Here is an 18571-nt window from a genome sequence, read left to right as displayed (position 1 = left end):
AAGAACTTCGGTGACTGCAGAGATTAGTCAAACTTCAGCCATAGTGACATCAGGTTGCGAAATTTCTTGCGGTCCCTTCGTGCTAGTATCGCGTTTCTAACAACCCGGTGTGGCGGATCCAAAACAACTATTAGACGGAGGCACATTAATAAGTATATTCAATAATATAAATGTAATAAATAAATATACAATAAAATATTAATTATAAATTTAATCATTTATAAACTGTAACAAATAATAAATATATTTTTTAATCCATGATATCTCTTACAAAATAGTTTTCATTTTGCTAAATACAAATGTTATTATGCACAAGAATATATTGTTGCAGAAAAAAACAATTAAAATATATAGAAAAGTTGTCTTAAAGTTTTATATATATATAACAATATGATACACATAACTTGTTGTGGTCCTTATATTATAAAGAAATGAACTCTAGAATATTAAATTAAAATGAATGAATTATTTTTATTATTTAAATATCAATTAGTTTTATTTGTTTGTTAGCGGCAATTGTGAATGTCTACAATTAAAATAGTGGGCTTAATATATGCTTCAGAAAATATTGAAATCTAAGATGATAATATTAAAAAAGACAAATAAACAAAACAAAAAATATGTTAACAAGGAAAAGGAATTGTTGACAAAAAAAAAGGAATTATATTAATAATAAAACAAAAATGGAAAGCTTTTAATACCAATTAAGAATGATACTGATACGGTAAAAGTGGACGTGTCAGAAAACCATTAATTGTATAGCAAGATAGTAAAAACAAACAAAAAGAAAACATACACTATGAGTTTTGAACTCAGTACGGATGGGCTTAAGCGGGGGCATCTTTACCAATTTCTCTACAAAATCCAAACGTCTCTTAATAACCAAATGTTTTTTATAAAGTAGTTGGGGGCACTTGCCCCCGTTGCTATCATTGTAGATCCGCCCCTGAGCCGGTCTATCTTCTTGTAAGTAACTGTTGCAGGTGCTGATATGGAGTTATGAAGTCTATTATTTCTCTCCCACCATAAGGAATAGATACAGTTATTTTCGCAGCCAATCGACGGAGAGTCGACGGGGAGACTTATTTCTTGTCCCTACGTCATTGCAGTGGCGGAGGTAGTGCCTTGTGAGGTGGGTCATATGACCCATGTGAAATCAAAGAAAAATAAAATTTACTTGTGTTTTTACAGAGAAAATTGAGAAAATATAGTAAAATAGGCTTATTGACCCATATAATATATATGCTGACTCTAAAACTGACCCCGGTAAACACTTTGGTTAGTTCCGCCACTGCATCATTGGACCGAGGCCCTCCTTATGGCACAGACTGACAGAAGCGTTGGAGGTTTCTTATGTCAGTCATACACCAGTGGCCAATGCTCATGCGAAGTCCAAATTCATACTTAATATCCCGCCAAACACATAAAGTGCAGTATGTAAATTAACGGTCAAACTCTTAAAAACAAGTTCTTAAAGGTAAAATAATACTTTTTTTTTTTAAATCATAAAAATGAAATGCCTAAAACTATTGATGTATTGAGAGGTGGGAGGAGATGTTACAGAGAGTTTCTTCAAAACTATTGTTGGGTTTCTTAAATAATTTTTTTCATTTCTTTTTTTTTAATCTTTAGAAACTCAGTCACAATCCCCAGTTGGACATGCTCTAAATGGTCTTTTAATCTTTGTAGGACAGAGGTTTGTACGGGAAAGCAACACCTACTCTTCTTTAACCAATTTAATCCTTTCTTATTCATTATGATGAATATACGAATTTACAGTTGTTTAGATAGAAAAGAGATAAGGATTACAGATTATTCTACTTAGTCTTCAATGTTTTGTAAATGTTAAGCAAGAAAATATTCAGTCTTAAAACTTGTCATTGTCTTTCTCTCACATCTTAATCACTTACCGACAAAAAAAATCAATATTATTAATTCAGGATCACTCATATTATTTACCCTCAACTTTCTCTGAAATATTACTTCTTTTGTCATTGGACCTACTTTTAAAAAAAAACTAATTATTTCATAACTGCTTCTAATTACTCCCTCCGGATACGAATGTATGATGTTCTATCTTTTTATTTTGTATATAATTGTATAATGTTTTGAGATATAATTAATGTATTTATCTTTAAAATTTAAACATAAATTAAAAAGTAAAATTATGAGTGGTGAAAATTTATTGATATAACTAAAAAGTAACAATTAAAATAGTGTATTTATTGTTTCTTAATATGTGTGTAAAACCTTAAACATCATACATTTAAATCCAGAGGGAGTATATACTAACTCTAACCACGTTCATTTTTTTCTATAATCTAAGCAGTTACCTTTCTTCCCACTTCTAATTATTAATTTACGTAACTGCTTCTAATTATTAATTTACGTTATTGAAGAAACCCAGTAACCAACCTGCATAGTGCATACATAAACTTCACGCTGATGAGTAAAACATATATGATTTTTTAAGCTATTTACAAAAGATTATACAGAAAAAACAAAACAAACAATTTACCCGTCTAGTTGACTTTTAATGCCTAAATGTTCTAGTAGTTCATATAGCTGTGGTTGGCTGGGCTTTGGTCATGTACTTGCTGTCTCAGTTTGAATAGTCGTAAATTAGGGGTGTCAATTGGACGGCTGGGTGGGTTTGGACGTGTTCAGATGGGCTTGTTTTTCTCTGGACGTTTTTGGTCGAAGCCCAAATAAGACTATGTCCAAATAAGACCATAACCAAATAGGACCATGACCAGATGAGTTGTCCATGGGATCCAGACGTCTACTTTATATAAAAAATCTAATTTTCAATTTAAAAGAAGTGCAGATTCTAAATGTCATTTAAAAAATGTATATATTCTAAAAAGTCTAATTTTCAAATTAAAAGATGATACTTAAAGTCTTAAACTTAAATTTAAACTTCATGCTTTACAAACTTAAACTTAAACTCCATGTTTTACAAACTTAAACTCCATGTTTTACAAAAGGTACTTAAACTTTAACGGCTACTTGAACCGGAACTCCAAAAGGTACTTAAACTTCATTCCTTCACTTAATCTCACTTCCTTCTCTTCTTTCTTCCACTTCCACTTTCTTCTTCAGCTTCCCCTTCCTTCTCTTCTTCTTTTTTTTCTTCTTCATCATCTTCAATCACCTAATGAGACATTTAGCAAGTTCAATCCACAAGTAAACATGCAAGCAAATCAGTATAAAAATCACAGCAGCCAAGTAAAGAGACATATAAACAATGCAATCGAGTAAAGAGACATATAATGAACATTTCAATATAAAATCAGAAAGCTTACTCGTCACTTCAAACCCACGCAGCCAATTTCTTCCACAAATGAGAGCTTGTACATTTGATGGAAGAAGCCGACTCCTATATTTGCTAAGAACACGGCTTCCAGCACTGAATGACGACTCAGAAGACACGGTTGTAATGGGAATTGAAAGAACATCACACGCCATGCGGGACAGCTCCTTAAACTGTGTTGCATTGTTTTTCCAATATCTCAAGACATCTAGAATTTTAAAGGCAGCCATATCTAAAACCGGTTCAGCCAAGTGAAAATCTAAAGCTGACTTTCCTGTTCCCGCATTTTGAGAAAAGAATGCATAAAAATCCTACATTATGAACATAAAAACAGTAAGAACACACCGATACTAAAACTCATACATTATGAACATAAAAACAGCAAGAACACACCAACTACTTACCCCATACCCAGCTGGTATACTGTTCACCAGGGAGGTTTCTGAAGTGCTTGCAGTAGTGCTCTTAGAATCCTTCTTATAAACTCCGTATAGCTTTTTTATCTTCTTTCGGATATGATCGACTTTCAACTTGCTTGTTAATGAATCCAAGGTGTCATAACAATACTTCATGGCAGCAAACTTTAACCTTGGATCCAACACCGCATCAATAGAAAGGATGTCACTATATTCTTCCCAGTACTTGTCAAACTTCAGCTTCATTGTTTCCACCATTTGACAAATTGTCTCATCATCTGAAGTCTCATGCGCTCTCAGCCAGTGTCCATGTGGTTTTGCCCATTTGGGCTACGAGTATACATTTGGGCTACGAGTATATTTGGGCGTCGCCCATTTGGATAAAATATTTTCTGGACAGATTTGGACATGTCCATATTAGTCCAAATTGATTTGGGCATGGGCTATCCATGGACATCTCGCCCATTTGACATCCCTAGTAGTAATTGTGAAGTTGTCAGAGACAGAGAAAACATATACATGTACTGCGGCACAGAGAAAACATAGCCGTCCATATATTTGAAATGTACAGAACATATCTAGATTCTCTTAACATGAAGTAATATTACTCACGCATATGTGTATTAAACAGCATACTGCATACTATACCTTTTATTTATTTGTTTGGATATTACTATAGATGAAGTCTACATAACTGTGTTTAGGACTGCGTGGAAATAGCAGAGAGTTGGGAAAAGTCACGGAAGGTGGTTGTTGAAGGCATGATGCCAATTTCATCACTCCTTTGCTCTTCTTCTCCATCTACTTCATCTTCGTCCTCCTCCACATCCCACAGAAACCTTGCGTAGGAAGCTTGCACGTAGCTGAACCATTATTGCAGTATTGTTATCATAGTCTAAATTAATTAAATAACTATCCTTAAACTATAATATGGTTATATAAAGTAGATGTTTCAAAATTACCAATCGTCGGGGGACATTTGGGCAGCTTGTTGGAAATAAGAGTGTGCTCTTTTACGATCACCATGGTTATGCAAAATGAGATCCGCGTACAGCGAGAGAACGTTTCCATCGTTGGTGTTCCCTAAAATTACTCTTTCACAGTACTCTTCTGCTCTCTTCATGTCTCCTCTCACCTGTTCATGTATACATAAATCAAATATACACGTATATATATACATAAATACATATTTTATCAAAGATGGAGTGTATTTTTTTTTGTCCACTGATTGAGTATTGTTTACTCTCTATATTCCCTGAAAACTTTTTTTAACACCTATATTCCCTGAAACTAAACATTTTTTTTTTATTTTGTTAATATCTACGCAATACATATTTTACACGTGGATGGTTTCTACTAAAATATCCTGTATAAAAAAGATAAGAAATACTTTTTTTTTTAGTTCTTGACCAAATTTATACTCAACTATTACCTCTTTCAAGAACTTGGCGTAGTTTCCGGTCAAAATAGAGTTTCCAGGATTCAAGTTGATCATCTCGCGGTAATACACATCGGTGGCGTCCTCACTTCCACCGCCGTCAACGCCGCTTCCACCGACACCGCCTCCCGTACATATCTTGCCACCGCTGCTTCCCATACCACTACCACCACTCACAAGAGTCTCCAGACCATCATCATCATCATCACAAACCTTCTCTCCTTGTCCAGAGCTCGAGAATAGCCTCTCCATTAAAAAGGTCGACGAAGGATCCAAAATCTTTTTCCGGTAAGCTGTTCCATGGGAACTTTCATCTAAAGATGACCTGCGCTGCCTGCGTGATATTACGTCATTGCTGTCGTTTTCCTTGTTACTTGATTTATGAACACTCTCCTTGTGCACAGAGAGAGTTTGGTGCAACAGCTCCCCTGTGTGTCTGTCTATGGACTTTGAAGAGAGAATAGACAACGATCTGTTTCGGCGTTGGAGCTGTGACTCGGGCTCCGGAGATGATTCTCTCGAGCAGTGTTGTGGAAGCCACGAGTTCAGTATCGGAGCAGATGTGCTTCTCAATAACATGATGATCACTCTGTTAATTGTTTTATATTAAAAACTCCATTAAACTAAAACCATTTATGAGTCTATTGATAATATGGAGTCTAGTGTGGGTCTTATATAGCCGCATAATTAATTTAGACGACTGTAAATGATAAGTGTATATATTATTGGTCTCAAGTCGACACCATCCAAGAGAAAAACAATGAGAAATTATAATTCTAACGGGACCATAGATTGATAGATAAAGATCGCAGAAAACCCTTGGCCTCTGATACTTTGACACGTTGACCATAACCAGTTGGGCAAGTGTGGAACCCACGTCCCACCCTTTTGTCCCCATCAGTACATAGTTTCTTACAGAAAAACTGACGGTGCTGGGTGAAGCAAGAGATAGAAACAAATGCTAAAAGTAACTGTCAGCTACAGTGTTAATCTCAGATCGAGACAATGCTCGACACGTTTTTTAGATTTTAGCTGACGAACGGAGATCCCATGATTAACCAGGGATTCTTAGAGTGGAGTTCTTATCGGAAGTTAATAAACTATTTCTTAACTTTTAACTAAAAAAATTAAGAACCGGTTCTTAAAGTCCTTATTTAAGAACCGTTAAGAACCGGTTCTTAGTTTTTTTTAGTTAAAAGTTAATAAACAGTTTCTTAACTTCCGATAAGAACTCCGTCCTAAGAACTCCGGGTTAATCATGTTTTTTTATACGGCAAGCAGCGGGAGATCTGAGTGCTTCACGTTCATCATCACTCTCATGCTTTTATCAACTGGCGGGGGCTCTGTTTCTTTTGTCACCCTATGATATTCAGTGCATTCAGTAGATAATAACGTTTTAAGGGTTTCTCTGGAAGCTTTGAAGAAGAAAAAGATACGTGCATAATCATCCACTATGTACGTACGTTTCTGATCATTTATAGATGCCAGTACGTGATAAATAATTGAATGATTTAGAATGTTATTACAAAAATAATTTTTCAATATGATTGGTCCTCTATACCTAATATGTAGTATCTTGATTTTGGTAGGTGGTAGTGCATGTAAAAAGACTTGAAACTTGAAAGAATTGATTACAAAAGTATATTTACTTTCCGCCTAAATAAAAATTTCATAATTAAACTGGTTTTAGTTAAAGTAGTTGAATGATGAATAATAATCTATCAGAATTCAATATCATGAGTACAAAACTAAAACACAAGAAAAACAATGCAGTGATTTATAATTAATATTAATAAATAAATATTTTGAATGCACAGCCTATTACATAAGGTATTACTTACAAGTTGAGTTTAATATGATTACCAAAAAAAACTTACAAGTTGAGAGAATAGACGTGAGGCCTATTAGCTATGGATGGATGGTCAGAGGGTAACAACTAACAACAAAGGTACAAGGAAGGATGATTCAGTTGCAAATTCAAATTGGTATAAACGTTGAATTCATGACCTCCCCTAGCATGTTTAATGGACAAAAAATAGTGCCAAATATAAATCATAATCTGAGGGAAGGGTGCTTAGATTACCTGGATAGCGATGATGCAAGTTTGGGAATCGTAAGGGTTTTGGAATGACTGAAACTGTGATACGATGATGAGTGTCAGTGTGCTGTCTCTGGTCTCTTGAGATATTCATATAAGCAAACACTATTTTCGTAGTTTCTTTGGTCTCTCATTAGTTTCAGATACTTGATGCTTTTCTTGGTATGGAGATCAAGTTGTTGACTCATTGCATTTTTTCTAAATGGTCCATTTTGATCATGAACTAATGGAGTTAGATTGTAGAAAAACGTTGTTTCGAAAGATTAAATTGTTTTCACAGAAAAAAAGAAGAAGATTGAATTGTGAATCTTTGGATAACATGGGCATGTCGTTGTCGAGGTTGATTGATCTTAAAGACACTGAGGTGGATGGGCTCAGATTGATCACACGGTCTTACAGCTTTCCATTTTTCTGAGCCTAGCCCTAACACAGAATACGTTATCCTCTTGCTGTTAAAACAATAATAAATCATACAAGGCCTTCTAGTGGGCCGTTAAGTTCCCAGATTATATCTTTCTTTTCTACTTTACGAGCCCAACTCGAATATGTTCTCATCCAGGGGGCAACCACAATCAATTATGGTGGTCCACTGATACATAAACAGAAAGAAAGACATTAAATACAAAAAAACGATTCAATATCAATATTTTGGCAAGGTTGCAGAAGTTATACAGTCAAAGGTTAGTACATTTTGGTATATGTATTGATTTGTTCATCCAGCCATTTCTTTAGGAAGCTCCATTTTTGTTTGAATCTGGATAATAACTTTTATTAATTACCATAAATTGTATTTAGGAAAATGATATTTGATATTTAATATCGTTACAATTAGGAAACTTATACCTATGTAACTTTGTAAAAAATATTAACTGAACAAGTTAAAAATTATTAAAATAAGGCTACTTACTATTTTTTTACTAATATCAACATCTAGTTTTAAAACAAAAACGTTGATACCAAATGATTTGCATTAAAATAAAATATGTATTAAGTAAAAAAGTAATACAATTTTATATAATTTTACAAAAGTTAAAAACATGGCGCTGAGTTTATATATTAAGCTAATTAATCCTTTTCAAAACTCATACACTGAGTTTAGTGCCGTAAGTAAAATACGAGTGTGACTAATAATTTATTTTCTCAAAAAAAAAATACTACTAGTTGGATGTTAGTAAAATAAAAAAAAATATATAGGAGTATCGAATTGTTGTCTGGTATTTTGGTTATTATGATCAGTAAAAAAAATTATACGATTCTTTTTAAGATAAACTCTTAAAATAACATTTATTATTAAATATATTTAATTTATATATCTAAGCTTCTTAAAATGAGATATATTATTATTTTCATTTTACCATTTGTTCGACCATTTCCAAAAGTATTATATAAAGAAAACATTAGTAAAATACTAATGGAAGTAATAATATTCTCTTAAAAAAATTGACTAGTATAAGCACAATATAATTTATGTTAAAATGTAAAATATATATGTGTGAGTAATAAATTATTATTTAGTAGTTTTGACTATTGGGAGCGCCGTATTAAATATATAAAATCTAATTAAAACTCTTGTGAAATATTTAAAAGATTCATATTTAAAGTACAATAACTGTAATTGGATTCATTTGTTTAATAAATAATAAGAAAGAGTGAGATTTGTATAGTTATTTTTTCCTTTTATCAGTTGTTAGTTAGTTTGATAAGAAGATACATTTTATTGAAAAGATATACATCTATTTTCAAATTGTTTACAAACAAAAGAAGGTGATTTCTTTGCTTTTGGTCATCCCATTGTAGGGAAACTCCATAATTGTCAACAAAGAAAAGACAATTTTGGCTGTCATTGGCAAAAGTAAAGAAGAGGAAAGGGTGGAGACTAGAGAGAAACAGAGGGGTAGGATGGTAAATTGGAACAGACGGAGGCAGCTTATAAAAGGAAGACAGAACTCACACAAACAGGCACTCACCATTCACCGCTTCAGACCAAACTCTATATGAGAGAAAGAAAAATCAATAATTAATCCGAATCTAAGGTAAAAATCAATGTTATGCTCTTGTTTTATTTGTCTCATCGTCCGATCTGATGAAATTGTGTACTTTGTGGGTCTGATCAGAAGAATGATAATCTTTGGTTAGATTACTATGATCGAATAGTATAATCCGTTTTCGGTCCGAATTGTGATTCTGAATAAGAATGCGGTGGTGACGTCGTTAATGAGAGATGATCATCCGAAAACAATTTATTACTGGTTTGTTTGTTTGGGTGATAAAGTGTTTTATTTCAATTATTTTGTTCATCCAACCGTGCTGTTGTTGTTTTTTTTTTTTTTTTGCTTAAACATATCTGTGTACAAGATTGATTCGAGCCTTAAAAGAAAAGGTTTTGAAATTGATTTAATATGATTTAGCAGAAGGGGAGAAATGCCCAAGGAGAGACCAGTGCCAAGCAACATGACAAGAGTGTCACCATACCCGCTTCGCTCTTCAAGGACTCAAAGAGAGATCCAACCTGAGTCGCCTATCCAGACTCAAGGCCCAGGCGAGTGGGAGGACATCAAGTGTGTAATCTGCATGGAACCTCCACACAATGCCGTCCTCTTGAAGTGCTCTTCTTTCTCCAAGGGGTGCTGTACTTACATGTGCGACACCAGTGGTCGTCACTCCAATTGTTTCAAGCAGTACTGCAGAAAAAACAGGAGCCGCTCAACCAAGGCCATACGCTGTCCTAACTGCAGAGGAGAGGTTAAAGAGACGATCAAGGTGTCGGCTGCAAGGAGATATTTGAATGCTAAACCGAGGTGCTGCGCTTTTGACGGCTGCACCTTCTCGGGGACTTACACTCAGATAGAGAAGCACTTGAAAGCTGATCATCCCCGTTACAGCAGACCCTTGGTCGACCCAGTGAGAGAGCGGGCGTGGGATGAGATGCAGAGAGCTGCTGAGTACACTGAAATCATGACTGCAGCGGGTCTTCCGCATAATACCCCCGTGCATCATCAGCTTCCTCGTCATCCGGTGATTCAGATCAGCGTGAATGGAGTAGTGCGGAACTATTTCTTTGCTGCTTTGACTCACATGCCAACAAGAGTGGATACTCAAGCGATGGGCATAGTTCCCAGTTGGACTCCCTCCTGAAGAATTCAGAACCCAAAAATTTGAATGTTGTTCAAAGTTTTTTGAAGTGTAATAGTTTTTTTTTGTTGATGAAAAGTTAATGTTTATAATGAAATAAAATGCAAAAAGAAACCGCTCAGTTATTTGCAAACAGGAGGAAGATGGACAAAAGAGAAAGCCAAGGGGGCTTCTCTTCAGAAGCCAACACACTCTTTATTAGACACTAGATTATCAGTTGTATGAGTTCAGTGGTGGTCAACGCCATGTCCGTCAGGGACCAACCACTTGAAGCTATTAATCATGAAACCCATATCCGCTGGTCGGTTTATGGAACTAAGTCTACTTGTAGATTAAAGAGAAGGTTACCTTAAAGTAGTGTGAACAGACAGGGCAAGGCACTCAAAACCAGACAAGGTCATGCTCATCCTCTGCCGTTGAGAATACAAATCAAAACTCATCATATACTTATCTCTCTCCCTGTTGCTCTACGGAGGTGGTCATGCATAATGAGAGCAAGACTTGCCTTCTTCACCAAATATTCTCATGACTACAGAAGGAGAGAAGACAATAATATAATAAGGTGATAACAGTCAGACAAGAATCTCAGAGAGAGAGAGAGAGAGAGCTTTAGTCTCTAATATTCTCTTTCAATCACACACTAACATTTGTCCGAAAGGACCCTTCAGTCTATATCGAGCAGAGCAATCAGAATCAAATCAAGAGTGCTATCTGATGATATATATTATCTATAAAAAGGGTAATGGAAAATAGATAGCAGATTAAAGCAAGAAACAATCTCAATCTAGTCTCCCTCCCAGCCCCGAGTAGCATTTCATTTCATCATCATCCAATCCAACCTAACCTGCAATTCGGCTTCTTTCGAGTGAAAACAAATTCAATCAATCCCTTCCATCATTTACCAAAAACCCAGTTTCACGATCTAACCGCAGCCTATATGTCAAATCCACTAATCAATCAATCAATCGACGTCTCTAAACAATGCCATTCAGATTCATAGACAATCAATCCAGATCTGCAGCGAAGCCCATTTGGCGAGACAAAACCTAACCATAAGCGGAAACGGAGGAGGAGTGCCGCGAGCTTGATTTCAGATTCCATTAAATGATTCTTCTCCTCATGACCTACGACTTGGCCCGTGCGACGTTTTTTTTTTTTTTTGTACGTGCCAGGTTTTCCCGCATTTTTTATACTCCCAATTTCGAAAATTAATCTTTCTTTTTTCATTGAATATGACGTGTGCAAAACCCATAGGTTGAAAAACAAGAGAGATTTATCCATTTTGAATTTTATTATGTAAATCTTGAAACAAAATTACATTACAATCAACCATTTTACTATGATCCCGTACATTTGACTTTAAACCATAAGGTAGTTAGAACATGATCCGGTCTCATCCTCCAAGTGTCCTAACCGCCACTAGCCTGACGTCATCTATAACCGGACCACATAGCGAGCCAGAGTGATCATTCTTCATATGGTAAAACGTGCTGAGAAAAGTGACACGAGTCCTCGCAGACACAGCCTTGAACACAAGCCTCCCTTGTTTAAACCCGCCTTTACCCTTAGACGCGTACTCCACCAGGATCTTCCTCCCTCCAGCGAACGCCTCCACTGCCATTGGTCCCTCGCAAGCGTCTCTTGCGTCTCCTACGTTGAAACCGAGGGCGTAGAATTTGTTGAGTGACGTCCTCACTATCTGAGAAACGGCACTCTCTTTGCCTCCAACTAGCTCTATGGCTCGGTGTCCCTCAGGGACGAAGAAATGAGCCTTGTCCACGTACTTAACGGCCTTAAGAGACTCGATCATCCAACCAGGCAACGGGCTGTTATCGTCCTCGATGAAAGGTGGTATCAGTACTCCCCATTTTGCCTTGGGGAACACGTAAGGTCCTTCTTCGAAATTTCCGTTCTTTATCAAATTATCTGAAAAAACATATATCAACATGTTTCGGTTTTTGCTATAAGACATATGACTTGTTTCCGGTTTACTTACTTCCGGAGAACCTGGGAGGGAACAAAGCCTTGATAGCGATGGCGTCGATCAATGGTCCACAAGCCGGGTGCTCCTCACGACCCGGATTATGGATCCTGATCTCTATTTCGGATCCACCAGCTTTAAAAGCCCATGAGTAGGAGTCCCAACCATCGCTGCCGTACATGGTCTGGATAGGAATGACACCGGACTCATGAGTGACGGAGATGTTGAGCCGCTCGTCCTGAGCGCATGTTCGAGCGGCGCTGAACGTAATCGAGTACAGACGGCCTGAGCGGACTGAGATTTTTTGGGAGATGGAGGCCTCGTTGCCTAATCTTACGGCGGAGGAGCCTTCCGGTACGACCAGGACCATGTCGTCTTGTTTCTGACCAGCTTTAATGTACTCCACGAAACCGGTTATTTCCCAGTTAGGCACGGCGGTTCGTCCCTTAATAACGGATCCTTTCAGTTGGGATGGCTTCGGACCCTTCTCGAAATTACCGTTTGCTAATAAACCTGAAACCACCAACCATGAATAATTTGTTAGAGATTTGAGAACTTAACAAAAATAGTGTGTTAGATGATGAGCTTTGGAGTTACACTACCATCACTGATCGGGCCCGATATGACAACACTGGAAGAAACGCATAGTAGAGTTAAGAGAAGTACGACTTCTTGGTACATTGTGGCTTATCTCGGGTGAGAGATGAGTATGGAAGGTGGTGAATTAATATATCTCAAAGAGTAGCGAAAGATGGGGGGTTTTATGGGTTTGAGTTTGTGAGGATAACACCGGTTTGATGAATGCCACTGGAAGCATCCTCCTGGTTTCTGTATGTTAGATGCTACCTAGACACATACAGCTAGCTCAGGAAACATTGACTTCGTGATTAGGAACTCGGTTTCTTCAATGCATTTTTTTTTAATTTCTTTTAACAAGGATTATATTATTAAGATCTCGATTGTTTCAAACAGTTATACTACTAAAGTTTTGTTGACAAAAAAAAACCCATTATTTTATCAGCTTTTAGCTATATATAATGACATGATTTGAAAAAAAATTGAAATAATGCATCTTTGAGATGTCATGACGATTGATCATTAGCATACTAAAATAACTATAGCCTATGTATTAATGTCTGTTATATTCTGTTTTCGTATATAACGCAACATGGTCCATTAACCTATATTGCCACGAATATTTATATGCTGTTGGTTGGAAGAAAATTACATACTAAAAGATGAAGTCAAAATGAACCAATGATACATGATAAATGTAAAATAATGATCACACTAGGAGGAAGTAGGAACACGTGAAGAGAGGGATATGTTGTTTTCTGGTGCAGGCACGACTGCCGACTCTACCGCATTAGAAGCTTCCACCATTAATATTCCAAAATGTTGGAGATTAGTCTATCACAATCCAACTCATCCCAATAAAACTAACTTACAAGACATAAGTTTTAGTTTTCTTAGCAATTAGTGTCATTATTATTTGTGTTGAAATTATTAGTTATGTAATGAAAAAAGCATCTGGAAGATGTATAGGGGATTAAGTACACAATACAAGAGCAAGATATTGTTGTGTAAAATTCTTTAGTAGATAGGGAACATTAAGATCTTTATTTTTTTAATTGAAAACATTAAGATCTTTAATTTTATGTACGTGGCATGACATATATTACGAAAATAGTTGGAGGAGAGAAGCACATGCAAGGAGGCTAGAGAGTTTTGACTTCTCGCAATTATCGATATGTTGAACTATATAATAGCATGATTAACCCGGGATTTTTAACATGGAGTTCTTAGCGAAAGTTAAGAAACTGTTTCTTAACTTTTAACTAAAAAAGTTAAGAACCGGTTCTTAAATAAATAAGGATTTTAAGAACCGGTTCTTAGTTTTTTTAGTTAAAAGTTAAGAAATTGTTTCTTAATTTCCGCTATGAATCTCACTCTAAGAACCCGGGGTTAATCATGGTCTAAGAACATGATTAATGGAGAATTCTTGGAACCGGTTCTTAGTTTTTTTTAGTTAAAAATTAAGAGACGGTTTCTTATATTCCGCTAAAAAGCTCACTTTAACGCTAAGAACCTCACTTTAAAATCTTCCGTTATTCATGCTCTAAGTAAATATAGAATGGTTCAACCTGTCACAGCAAGAAAAAGAAAAAAAAATATATATATTTACTTACTTCCAAATATCAGGGGTTAGCATTCTCAGGCCAGATGTTTAGGCTTTATTTGGGCTTACTTATATAGTTATTATCGGGCTTTGTTAATAGAAGCCTGTATAATTTAATTAATAATTAAAATTCATGTGCTTTGTAAACCACTATTATCTCCCGCCGTTGATTAGGGGGCTTGACGAAGACTATGGTACAAGTAGCGACTCGTGAAACCAAATGGTTCAAGGTAAAGGGTTAAATGATTAGGGGGCTTGACGAAGACTATGGTATAAGTAGCGACTCGTGAAACCAAATGGTTCAAGGTAAAGGGTGGTTTACCCGCATACGCACGACATAATTTTCTTGTGAATAATTATCAATTTATGTTATATTCAATAATAAACCAATATGATAATTTATTATTTATGTTTTCGAAAAAATTAAATCAAACATCATACTATTGGTATGTTTTTATTAGTATTTGATTATAAATTATTTTCTATCTTATTTTTAAAAAAATTTATAATAAAATTATTATTTCAAGACAACAACACAATATATAAGGATTGTCTTATTTTTAAAAAGTCTAATATTATTAATGTAAAATTCTTTTTTAATTATATGATAAAAATATATAAAATTCATTAAGGATAACAATGACATTAACCAGTCTAACTTTTAACGTGAGAATTCGAATGCGAAAAATTACTTTGCAAATAATAGTATAGATGAGTTTTGCTAAAAATGAAGATTACTATGTTTGAAAACGGTCCTAACTAAACACCTAAATTTCTCGACCAACCAGTACCAAACATGAGATATTTGAGGTCCAATACGAAACTAATTATTGAGACCCCAAATAACACAAAAACTAAAATTAGTAAAGTTTTGTTATGCAACAAAATAAATTTATAGCATCCTTATAATTAACAAGAAATTATCAAACCTTTTTATTTGTTTTTCTTAGAAATTCATCTAACAAATTTATATAGCTATAGGTTTTAATCATGTCTTTTAATCCACAATATAGCCAAACCAATTAGTTTTTTTTTTTTATGTTTTCCCGATACTTCAATCAAATAAATATGAAAACTAAATAACAAAAAAGTTAATAACAAATCTCTATGCTTTTTAGTTTTATTTTTCTTTAAGTCTTGTTTATTGAAGTTTGATTAACTATTCTTATCTTCTTATTAATTTCATATTAGATAGTGAGATATTTAAGATCTAGTTTTGTTCTTTGTTTTTAGACAATTCCACAAGTTTATTCACTTCGACATCAAACAACAATCAAAAATTGGTTTCAAAGAGTTAAAAAATTATGGGCCCCATACGTATGTATCGTAGGAATGGGTTCAAGACCGGCACTGCGACCAACCCGAAATTATTAACCAAGAACACTATTCATTTATATAGAACACACATACTATTTAGTATTTACCACCGGAGCGTTCGGAATCTCAGGTTCATGTACATGCTGTTCTCACTACCATCCTGTTGAATGAAGAAGAAGATTATTATGAATGGGAAATTGATGGGAGAACAACTCAGAGATACTCTATTGGAGAAGTATACGTTCACCTTCGATCCAGGGCCGGCTGAGGAGGGGAGACAAGCGGTGGGACCGCTCCGGATCCAAACCCGTGTCCCCCCGTATAACAATAGTTAAGGGGCCCCAATTTTTTAAAAAAAGTCTATATTTTTATATAACAAAAATTATAAATATAATAAATAAAATTGAAAAGAGCCCAAAAATATTCGATATGCATATAGTTTTATTTTCATCACGAAATATACAAATATTACTGATTAAATTTTAAAATTATTTTAAACATTATCTAAATATAAATTTTAGAGGGTTAAATTTTTTTTTTTGTCCTAGAACCCATAACGATGTTAAGCCGGCCCTGCTTCGATCGCAAAGACCTTCAGTGTCGTGGTACCATATCATATGGAATAAGAAAGGTATCCCAAGACATAGCTTTCTCGCTTGGTTATTTGTTCTTGACAGATGCCCGACGAGATATAGAATTATTAGTCGGGGACTCCAATCCTCTCCGATGTGCCTTCTCTGTAACTCAACTTCTGAATCACGCGATCACCTGTATTTTGATTGTCCTTTCTCTTGGGGAATCTGGAGTGTATTGGCATCTCGATGCGATCTTAATCCGGAACGCGTTTGGAGCAGAGTGATGAACCAGTTGCTAGACTTAACCATGGATCGCCTAAAGGACACTTAACAATTCTCTGCTGGCAAGCTTGTCTCTACTGGGTTTGGTCTGAGCGTAATGCTCGCCTACATAGAGACGTCTTCCGCTCCTCATATGCTTTGATCTGCCGGATTGATCGCCAAATTAGAGACAAGATACTTTCTTTCAGAGAAACAAACCCAACTGTCTCCTCCGTAATGATGCAACAGTGGCTGCCTTGAACAATTCTGATCGTTGGGTCTTTTCCACCGTCTTTTGCAAAGACAAATTACCTTCTTTCTAATATTTGGGCTCTTAGAAAGAAGGAGGAAGGAGGCTTAGGGCTTCGACCTCTAAAGGAAATGAACACAGTTCACAGGCTTAAACTCATATGGAGGATTCATTCAGCGAGAAACTCCCTTTGGGTCCAATGGGTGCAGTGCTACTTGATCAGAAAAGGTTCGTTTTGGTCGATAAAGGAGACTACTAGCTCAGGGTCTTGGATCTGGAAAAAATTTTTGCGGCTGAGAGCTGTCGCTAAACAATACTTTCGAATGGAGGTAAGAAATGGGCAGCATACTTCCTTCTGGTATGAAGCTTGGTCGAGACTTGGCCGCCTTCAGGAAGTGTTGGGAGAAAGAGGCAGCATTGTGTTGGGAATCCCTGCGTCTGCAACAGTCTCTGAAGTTCTTGATAACCATAGAAGAAGAAGAAGAAGTAGACACAAAGAGAGTATTTTCAATCAGGTCGAAGATGAGATTGATGTCCTTCGTCTTGATCCCAGCCGAGAAGAGGACATCCCTCTTTGGAAGCAAAAGGAAGAGGTTTATATGAATGTTTTTTCTACCAGGAAAACATGGAGGCTGCTGCGTTCCGCGCGTCCAGTGTGTGAGTGGACCAAAGGCATTTGGTTTCAGCAGTCCACACCAAAGTTCTCCTTCTTGGTTGGGTAGCTCTGCACCAACGTCTGCAAACATGTGATAGGATGACCCTGTGGAGTACAACAGTCAACCCAGTTTGCATTCTCTGCAATGAAGAACATGAAACCTGTCGCCATCTGTTTTTTAGCTTCAAATACTCCACCCAAATATGGAAGTCTCTAGTGGGAGGTATCTTGCAAGGAGCATTTACCTCAGAGTGGAACGATATTGTTACGATGGTCTCAAAAGCTAGCTTACCACCAACAAAGCAATTCCTCCTCCGGTATGCGTTTCAAGCCTCAGTTCACGCTGTTTGGAGAGAAAGAAATCGCCGCAGACACAGAGAACAACCGCAAACGACTGAGTTGATCACAAAGTTCGTTGACAAAGCAATTCGTCTCAAACTCCTCTTAGTAAAGGGTCTGGGGCAAAAGTATCTTGAAGAGGGGTTGAGCTCATGGTTTGAGATAATAGAATCAAATTCATAAAGAAAGAAAGGATTTTGTATAGTTCCTTTAGAGTTTTTTTTGATATTCACACAGAAATAGGAAGCACTTGATGTACAAAAGTTTGCTTTGAATAAAATTTAACATTTATTCAAAAAAAAAAAAAAATATATTTGGGCTCTTAGGGGTTTTCTAATGATTCTTGATTTGGGTTACTACTAACTGGGCTGAGACTCAAAAAACAAACTGAAGCCATGGGCTTGTATGTTTTCTATTCCTCTTTTGCTCTTAATATGAAAAATATGTTCAAAAAAATAAACACACATACTATTTACTATTTAGTGTATTTGCCTAGCTATTAGCAACACGTAAAACTTCAATAGTAAATTATGAAATGGTAAAAAGGTTTTATAGTAAACCATGCAAGTCACCTAAGCTAAGATATTATAATTTTCTATAAAAAGAGAGTCTTGAAA

The 18571-nt window shown here is 35.8% G+C and overlaps 3 protein-coding genes across 3 annotated transcripts; 1 reads left to right on the top strand and 2 right to left on the bottom strand.

The window, feature by feature from the left end:
- Positions 1-4263: 4263 nt before the first annotated feature.
- On the bottom strand, positions 4264-5869 carry LOC106445945. Its single transcript, XM_013887602.3, has 3 exons — positions 5162-5869; positions 4692-4864; positions 4264-4592 (listed from the first exon to the last, which is right to left on the bottom strand). Exons 1-3 carry the CDS (start codon positions 5744-5746, stop codon positions 4430-4432), a joined length of 921 nt encoding a protein of 306 aa, XP_013743056.1. The 5' UTR covers positions 5747-5869; the 3' UTR covers positions 4264-4429.
- Positions 5870-9179: 3310 nt separating this feature from the next.
- LOC106448223 lies at positions 9180-10514 on the top strand. Its single transcript, XM_013890140.3, has 2 exons — positions 9180-9298; positions 9677-10514. The coding sequence occupies exon 2, from the start codon at positions 9687-9689 to the stop codon at positions 10398-10400; it is 714 nt and encodes a 237-aa protein (XP_013745594.1). The 5' UTR covers positions 9180-9298; positions 9677-9686; the 3' UTR covers positions 10401-10514.
- A 1155-nt stretch (positions 10515-11669) lies between these two features.
- Positions 11670-13310, bottom strand: LOC111211602. The gene is made up of 3 exons (XM_022712807.2): positions 12981-13310; positions 12394-12891; positions 11670-12323 (listed from the first exon to the last, which is right to left on the bottom strand). Exons 1-3 carry the CDS (start codon positions 13057-13059, stop codon positions 11791-11793), a joined length of 1110 nt encoding a protein of 369 aa, XP_022568528.1. The 5' UTR covers positions 13060-13310; the 3' UTR covers positions 11670-11790.
- Between the last annotated feature and the right edge of the window lie 5261 nt (positions 13311-18571).

Source organism: Brassica napus, chromosome C6, assembly GCF_020379485.1.
Source record: "Brassica napus cultivar Da-Ae chromosome C6, Da-Ae, whole genome shotgun sequence".
NCBI lineage: Eukaryota > Viridiplantae > Streptophyta > Magnoliopsida > Brassicales > Brassicaceae > Brassica > Brassica napus.
The sequence above is the reverse complement of the archived record's forward strand: the minus strand, read 5'-3'. Positions and strand labels throughout refer to the sequence as shown.

Excerpts from the sequence above, each read along its gene's own strand:
- LOC106445945 (XM_013887602.3), bottom strand. The coding sequence starts at position 5,746 with ATGTTATTGAGAAGCACATCTGCTCCGATACTGAACTCGTGGCTTCCA. Across the intron at positions 4,865-5,161 it reads ACGCCAAGTTCTTGAAAGAG|GTGAGAGGAGACATGAAGAG; the intron begins GTAATAGTTGAG and ends ATACATGAACAG. Across the intron at positions 4,593-4,691 it reads CAAATGTCCCCCGACGATTG|CTACGTGCAAGCTTCCTACG; the intron begins GTAATTTTGAAA and ends ATAATGGTTCAG.
- LOC106448223 (XM_013890140.3), top strand. The coding sequence starts at position 9,687 with ATGCCCAAGGAGAGACCAGTGCCAAGCAACATGACAAGAGTGTCACCA.
- LOC111211602 (XM_022712807.2), bottom strand. The coding sequence starts at position 13,059 with ATGTACCAAGAAGTCGTACTTCTCTTAACTCTACTATGCGTTTCTTCC. Across the intron at positions 12,892-12,980 it reads ATCGGGCCCGATCAGTGATG|GTTTATTAGCAAACGGTAAT; the intron begins GTAGTGTAACTC and ends TGGTGGTTTCAG. Across the intron at positions 12,324-12,393 it reads CCCTCCCAGGTTCTCCGGAA|ATAATTTGATAAAGAACGGA; the intron begins GTAAGTAAACCG and ends ATGTTTTTTCAG.